Source organism: Gigantopelta aegis, chromosome 8 (assembly GCF_016097555.1).
Source record: "Gigantopelta aegis isolate Gae_Host chromosome 8, Gae_host_genome, whole genome shotgun sequence".
NCBI classification, from domain to species: domain Eukaryota; kingdom Metazoa; phylum Mollusca; class Gastropoda; order Neomphalida; family Peltospiridae; genus Gigantopelta; species Gigantopelta aegis.
Window position 1 is genome coordinate 56998700 of NC_054706.1, and position 8928 is coordinate 57007627.

Here is an 8928-nt window from a genome sequence, read left to right on the forward strand (position 1 = left end):
AAAGAATTTCGTTCTACTATAGCAGGCTACATCTTTGTCATAGTGACTGATCGGGATCCAGCAACTAATTAAATGTTGGCCTAGGCTCCTGAATTACATGCAATGATCAAAGGCTTTAAACATTCAGACAAGATTCAACGTTTCTGATCACCAAAGTGGGATCAAATTAGTTTTATGAGCCTTGTCGAACCGTATGAACTGTTATATGACGTTTCATTGGAGGTTTTGACCAGAGAGATTGTCTTCTTGCTGGGCTTTCCGACAGCTACTAGAATTACAGAACATCATTATCAAGATGTGGAATTGGTTCCTTTTTGGTGTCAAAATTTGACAGTTTTTTATGATGCAAGTATTGCCATCGATACTGTAACACGATGATGGTGAAGGCCTGTATTTCTGTCATGTATGGGCCACAAGTTTTACATCGAAGGAACAAGACCAATGGAAGTGGCCTATATTTATCCTGTAACAAGAGCCATTTGAATGTCATCAGGTAAAACAGTCTCCATATGGATCTACTCTACTTGCTACAGGTGTTTGGAGATAAAGGCGTATGTCCGCAGTCTGCCTCTCATTTGCTTGAGGCAACAGAACTAGTGTCAACGATGTCATTGCACTGCAGCAGCCCAATTAACACCAATGTAACGGGTGTTGGGATGTTTTGTCTTAGTCACTAACTCAGTGATTGCTAAGCACTACCTCAAAAATATCTCCATAGATGTTGACAATTATCGTGACCAACCCTTTAATATTATATGAGGTTTGAAAATTAACAATGCTCCTGTACCTTTCTATTGAACTATCATCATTTCAGATGCCTTGGACCAACTCAGCATCTGAAGGACAAGTTTGGCAGTGGCTATCTCCTGGAGATCAAACTACACAGTAGACGAGACGACATTGAAAGGAATATGGACAAACTTGAAGCTCACCTAGCTCGTCTGTTCTCACAGATAGATTGCCTGGAGCGGTTTGCCGAGCGTGGTTGGTACAGGATTCCCAAAAGTAAAAAGATGCTCTCAGAGGCGTTTTCAGCACTGGAGGACAGTAAGTGTCATTTGTTAAAACTGCAGTGACTGGTATATTTTTTGTTTGGCTATATTTGCTAGGCCATTGAAATTAAATTACTACATAGTTTCTTGTTAAAGTTAGCTTTTGAGTTTGTCCCCGCATCAAACGTTTGATTTGTTATTTCATTATTTGATTTCGTTATTATTTTTTAAAAGGAAATAAGTCCGACAAAAACTATTCCCAATTAAAAAACTTTATTTCAGTCACGTTTGCTATAGGTGTACCTAACCTCGCCCTCCCCCCCCTCCCCCCCTCCCCCCCCCCCCCCAAAAAAAAAAAAAACGCCACGTATCCTTTGTGAGATGGCTTATATGTGCACAAGACTATGTAACTGACTTCTGGACAACTACACATAAAATGTATGTAGTGATTCTGGTGCAAGAATTCTCGCAACCAGCTGATCACGTGACAATTAACAATGGTTGCTGCTGCTCAATGTGACGTCTGCTAACCCTTTCACACTGACAAAATTACGAGTGAACGTATCTTTCGGACGTTCATTTATATTAATTGCAGGAATGTTAACATTAAAGTTCATTCCATGACATATATGTCACATTACAGTTTCCCAGCATTTTCAGTGCATGTCGATGATTTGTTACAGATCGTCCAATGAAGGGTGAAATAGTCGTGTGTCGTGCTCGCATTTCGTCATACATACATACATGTACTTGACCCATTTATTTATCTTGAAGAAGGATCCTCCACCTCATTGTGAGCACTGTCAGTGTATACTGACGGTATGCCACATGTTGGTAGAGTGTAATCATCTGAAAGGAACTAGATATGATGTACACATGTATGTGTTCGAAGAAATGTGATGGAATTATATCGATTCCATCCTGAACTTGTATTGCAATTTGTTCATGATACTGACTTTTATTATAAATTTTAATTTTACCTATCTGTGATATTTGTATTGGTTGAACAGTTCTATATACTGTGTTTGAATTTGATTGTTGGATTTTTATATCGATGTTATTGATTACTTCATGTTTGGATTTACCATAATTTGACACCCAATAGCCAATGTAAGTTTCGTGCTGGAGTGTCGTTAAACATGCATTCATTCATTCATTCATTTATACCAATTCATAACAGTGCAAGAGTTCTGACATTACTTTACTTGTCAGTAAATATCGTATTTTATTAATTGTTTCTTTAAAAATCCTCTTGTTTTTTTCTTTTAAAAATATCGGAAACGAAAAAAGATAACTATATTAATATAATAATACTTATCTGAACTGCAAACAAAAACTTCATTTCCATTAAAACGTATTTCAAATTTTCTATTATTATAATATATTTTCCACTGACTACAATAATATATTGCAGTGCTCATAGACTTCAATTTACTACCAGTGTTCACCTAGTCCAATAAATATTATCAGGAAATAAATACCATTCAATTTGTCTAGATACAAATGTAAGTACATTTTACAGACAGTCACTGTGATTTTTTTTATTAATTCAGTTATGGCTAAATTTGTCCTCGATCAGACACGATAACATGTTTATTTTTAAACTAAGGTTGGATGCTTAAAAACGTCTACCGATAGACATTCCCTCCTTTAGTCACCCAGTAACATTCGCTAGTAGAAATCTGGCATGCATTTTATTATTTATATATTATTGTTGACCTTTTTTAGTGAAGAGTTCACACAATGTAGAAGAATACAGCTTTAGTCAGTCTACCTTGGAACAGGTAAATATTAAAAACAAATTGAACATATTTTCATTGTGTCTACATATATATACTCTTCAAAAGAAGAAACGCAAAACCACATTGTCGTAACATTTGGAGAATTGATTTAATTATTGAATGGTGAGTCGGATAATTACCAAATGTTGCAGGATTGTTCACAATTCACTCTAGTCCATTGTGAGTAAGTGATAGGACACACCACCAAGGTCAAGGTCATCTGGAGTCAATACCGGGTGTGGCCTCCGCGTGTGTTGACAACTGCCTGGCACCGCCTGCCCATTGAAGCAACCAGAGTACGGATGACGTCCCGGGGGATGGTGGCCCACTCGGCCTGCAAGGCTGCTGCCAGCTCGGGCAGGGTCTGGGGCTGTGGTTGTCGCTGTCGGAGGCGTCGGTCCAACTCGTCCCATAGATGCTCAATTGGGTTCAAATCCGGTGATATCGATGGCCAAGGAAGGACATTAATGTTGTTGTTCTGTAGGAAAGCCGTTGTGAGACGTGCTGTGTGAGGCCTGGCGTTGTCATGTTGGAACACTGCGTTGGCGTTGGCCATAACTGGAACGATGTGTGGCCGGAGGATCTGGTCAATGTAGCCCTGTGCATTCAGGTTGCCCTGCACGTGGACCAGGTCAGTTCTGCCAGTGTGTGAGATGGCTGCCCACACCATGACACTACCCCCGCCGAATCTGTCCACTTCCTGCACGCAGTTTGCCGCATAACGTTCACCACGACGCCTATACACGCGACATCTTCCATCATGACGTCGGAGCAGAAATCGGGACTCGTCACTGAACCACACCTGTCTCCATCGCAGTTGAGGCCATTGTCGATGAATCTGGCACCACTGCAGTCGGAGTCGACGGTGTTGTGGTGTTAAGATGACACCTCGAACTGGACGTCTGGCACGAATTCCTACCTCACGTAGGTGGTTCGTACGGTCTGGTCGGATATCCTGCGCAAACCTGGTATTGCTGCGGCTGTGGAGGTGGCAGTAGTCAATCGTTCCCGAAGGTGGCGTACCCGGATGTAGCGATCCTGCCCGGGGGTAGTGACCCGTGGTCGACCGGATCTAGGGAGGTCACGTGTTGATCCATGTTGCTGGTAACGGTCCCACAGTCTGGAGATGGTGCTTGGGGACACATGGAATGCCCAGGCAACGGCCGTTCTGGATTCGCCTGCGTCTAGTCGGCCGATGGCATTGTTTCTCTGCGGTTCACTGAGACGTGGCATGTCCTGGATTGTCAACTGTCGGCCAGATACAGAGGCCAGGCAAGCGAACACCCTTCACTTTTATACTGTCGGTGTTCATGTTGCACGTGCAGACAACGCACGTGCAGTGGTGACATGGTTTGCACGTGGCTGCGTTTTTGCGAATATTCACATTTTGGAACTTTATTGTACAGTAGCTGCGTTTTATCGAATGTAACCGTGGGAATGTGTTTGGGACATGCAATGACCTTATATTCACAAAGCCTGAACCGGTAGGAAACATAAAATCGGAGTTATAACCCATTTGTACCCTTTTGCGTTTCTTTTTTTGAAGAGTAAATATATATATACTTTACGACAATCTGATTAGCTGAACGGTGTGGGGATTTTTCCCCTATTCATATCTCATTGAACCAAAATTATTAACCCATGAGCCTTCCCGCACCCCACTTGCATTACTTTTCTGCAAATAGCCGGATTATTTAGGCTTCAATTACATTTCCTTTTGTCTGTTCTCAAGTCAAGATAAAATTATTGGGGAAACCCCCACTACAAAAACCTTTAGTGGAGGCTGAGAATGGCTATATAAAATGTTTAAACTGCAAAGAAAGTTGCTAAGTAATGTTGATGTTCTATATTTCTGTTAAGTTTAAACATTATTAATACCTCGACTATTACTGTGTGTGTATTAAATGTTTGTTCATATTTACGTATTTTAAGTTATCTAACATTTAATCATTGTTTACGTTTATTGGTTGTGATTTTGAACTTGCTAAATCCGTGATCGTGTTTCTTGTACTTAAGACTGGAGAAGTGTGGTATGTGCTATACTGCCTATGGGATGGGGCATATAAAAGATATCCTGCTACTAATGTAAAAATGTAGTGGGCTTCCTGTCTAAGACTGTATGTCAAAATTACCAAATGTTTAACATCCAATAGCCGATGGTCATTAAATCAACGTCCTCTAGTGGTGTCGTTAAAACAAATTTTTTTTTGGCATTCTGACGTAAAACAAGTATCAACGACATTTACACAAATAACACTATAAACATATTCAATTCTAAAAATATATACAAATTCGTGTGCATCCTATTCTTAAAGTAATAAACTTAAATTACAAGAATTGATTGTAATTATTGCTCGGTTCATGCAGTATAAACCGAAAAAAACAGAGATACACACTTTGTATGGATCAACTGTGTAGTCATAAAATTAATTTGCATAAAGTGAAAACTAAATGCAGTTAATTCGTAAATGTACAAAAACAGGCACACACATGCATACATACACACCCATACACCCATACATAAAAGTGTATTGCCGTTGCTTGTGCAGTTACTTAGACCTGCTAAGGTCGTTTACCTGTCTACTGGGTGTTTAGTAAGATTGGTTCATTTTGGGAAAACCAAGCTGGAGGTACTGATTTCTTCAATGAAAGGTTCCATTTTACATGTTTGTGTGAGAATGAACTGAGTGAGTATGAAATGATCCAAATGAGTGAATCTGAGGGATTTCCTTTAGTAACCAATTTGCACTCACAATTAGAAAACGTATTGAATGTCAGCCGCGAAAGATGTACTGGTGTTAAGAGTTACATATCAGCCAGATACCCGTCTGTTAGAGCAACACCATAGTGGATGAGGTATACTATATCACAGGACTCCAGACAATGCTCAGGATCTGGATGTTTCCAAATTAGTGTTTTGTTCTGTGATATGTTTCGATGCTGCTTCTGTTTCTGGTACATTAAAAATCCCACCACGTCTACGGACAGGCATTTTCGATGTTTATCACGGAAGTTAAATGTAGCGAGTAACGAACGACAACTCTTGCATGCAAGCTACCAGAGTAGTGTCCCATATATCACACCTTGTTTCTGTTTCAGGTGTTTTTGGACTTCGCCAAACAGCAGCATGATGACGACATCGGCCATCCTTTTCAGAGAGACTCAGTGCGTCGGTCCATAACAAAAGATGGTGTGAAACCCAGCGGCGGTCCTGATACAAGGAACAAGATGAAATCCAGTTCGAATCCTGAACCAGAGCACAAAAACAAAACCCGATTCAGTTCAGAGTCAAAGGACAAAGGGAAGAGGAGTCCAAGTCCTGGATCAAATTATGAGAAGAAAATCACTTATTTGTAATAATTAATACTTTTGTTGAAACTGTACATTACTAAGTTGGTTTTCTCCGTAGAAAACTAGTGTGTATCTAGACATTTGTACATTCTGCTATATGAGAAAACAAGTGTAACCCAGAACCATAGTTACTTTTTATTTATATCACAGAACAGATATTTGCATATCTAGAAACACTTAAAGGATAAAGACCTTTTTTATTATGCTTATTTATGGACTGAGTGGTTACTAACGGAGTGCAAAATAAATTATTTTGTGTAACAGAAGTGTTGAAATGTCAATGTTGATCAAATGTCATATCAAGCATACCGTTTTATATAGGACACCATGTATTATGAAAAAGCATAGCAATTATGGATATATACAAATCCAGGAAAATACAACAAAGATTTATAAGTTTTACTACTGAAAAGGACCTTTTAGTTTCACAAGAGAAGCTATGTTTATGATTTTAAAGGTAGTATAATCAAATAAAGAAAATTGTGATAAATATTATACATGTTTAAACAATGTTGAAACAAAATACATTCCAATGTGATTTAATGAAGTTCGTGAGATAAAACGGTTAGGAATCTGAACTGTTATTTCCTGAAGCAGGTTTCCTGAATAATGCAGGCTTATATTTGGGCTCATTATCCTCACATACAGCACCACAATTAATCATTGAACATGTTAAATAGCGGAATGTTGTTACACTCAAGACATGTTTCAAGTTCAATTTCTTGTGATAAGATTTGGTAAAACTTTTGTTTGTAAACAAAACCAATCGAAAAGTTGTATTGTCAAGCTGCATGTATCTAACTAACACTAAATATGTTCACCCGCACATAAACAACAATGAAATATCAGTTCTGTTACACTTAATTATATCCTAAACAGATCACGAATCAAGGGAATGTAACAAAAATAGAAGTCATTTTCTTCTGGTTGAATCCGTAAAACCAGGCGTTTCCTGTGCAAGTAATTAACAAACTCATAACCAAGATCAAGCGACTCTTCGAAATAATACAGCAAAAATTAACATTAAAGCTATAATACCTTTTGCTACCACACTTTACCCCAACAATACCGAATTATTTCAAAAGGCATACACAGTTTCGATATATTGCAACTAAGCGATACTATAATGAAATCCTAACTAATATTACAATAATTAAAAGTAAACGACAACCGCGGCAAAATTAAAGAAAATACTAAAAAAAAGGCGAAATAATCAGATCAAGACACAGCCCCAGAGTTAAAAAATGTAATGACCCACGGTCTGGTACTTGTGAACACTTGCTTGAAGGTTCAATATGTAATATAAATTCAAACGAATTTACTGCAAAGAGCAATATGACTTGTTCATCAACAGATATAATTTGTTTTTAACTGTACAAACTCTGATGAATTTTATAGCGGACTGTCAGTTCATCTCCAACAAAGAGTAACTGTTCATAGACAACACATTGTTCATGCTGAACACAGACACCTGCATGTTTCAAAACATATTGCTTCTTGTGCTACTTAGAATGTTAAGATATGTCCCAATATACAAGTATCTGCCAATCAAGAACAAACTGTTAATCTACTTTTGGACTTACAAAATGCATTTCATTAAGCTACATTGAATCGAGATTTAGCATAGACAATTGCGTACGTCTCACCTATTAGTTAAATTGTTTGTTGATATATGTATGTTTCCTATGTTATATGAAAGGTAGTGAACTCGGGATCCTAACCGTGACATAACCGTAACCGTAACACATAACCGTAACACATTTCTGTTCAATAAACTATTTTAAAAAAATACAATTTCACCACTTTTATATTGTATATGGTAAATGCATGTATGCATGCTTATATCATGCAACTATAGGTCGTGAGCTCATACCGTGGTGTCAGTTTGTTGATGCCAACTACCAAAAGCAGTTTGGGAAGAAGTAAATTAAAGTTTGTTTTTGTTTAACGACACCACTAGAGCACATTGATGTATTAATTATCGACTATTGGATGTTAAACATTTGGTCATTTTGACATATAGTGTTGGACAGGAAACTGACTACATTTTGACATTAGTAGCAAGGGATCTTTCATATGCACCATCCCATAGACAAGATAGTACATACCACAGCCTTTGATATACCAGTCGTGGTGCACTGGCTGAAACGAGAAATAGCCCAAAGGGCCCACCGACTGGGATCGATCCCAAACCGACCGCGCATCAAGCGAATGCTTTATCACTGGGCTACGTCGTGGCCCTCAGTTTGTGAAGAAGAAGACCAACGAGCTTGTCAAATATGACCCATAAATGTCCCAGATTTATAGGTAGACTGCACACCACTTGAGCAGCTGTTTCGTCATACTTCTGTATTATGAGGGTTGATCTTACATTTATCATAAATCTAATAGCCCACGGGCTTGGCCCTATTCATCTGGAATATGCCGCGCCTGGCCGCTTGTTAAAATAATATTCATTTAAATTTTCTCCGAAATTTTAAACTTTTTAAATATATGTATTTAAATTGTATAACATAAATGTTTTTAATTTTGTAATAAAAATATACATTATTTTTATATTCATATTTTTATAATTGGTGTTGGTGGTATAAGTGTATGTATGAGCGTGAATGTGTCAGCCTCAGGTATGTATGAGGGGGGAGGTTGTTACCTGGCAGTGACCTACTCCTCCACTCGCTAGCTCGACCATTTATTGTTTATAATTTATCAATTTATAATTTGATGTTTTTGTTTTTAATTATGTATAATATGTTTACAAGCGTGCTCGGTTTTAATCTGTTTTCTTATTTTATCTTGTTTTTAAT

General features: G+C 38.1%; 1 protein-coding gene across 1 annotated transcript in view; it reads left to right on the top strand.

Annotated features, from left to right (window-relative positions):
- Window positions 1-8680, top strand: part of LOC121378598 (cholesterol transporter ABCA5-like) — a 196305-nt gene extending 187625 nt beyond the window's left edge. The window contains exons 23-25 of the mRNA XM_041506858.1: window positions 815-1047; window positions 2721-2776; window positions 5873-8680. Of these exons, the coding sequence (XP_041362792.1) occupies window positions 815-1047; window positions 2721-2776; window positions 5873-6130 (547 nt within the window). The 3' untranslated portion in view covers window positions 6131-8680. The remainder of the gene's footprint in view (window positions 1-814; window positions 1048-2720; window positions 2777-5872) is intronic.
- Window positions 8681-8928: the final 248 nt, after the last annotated feature.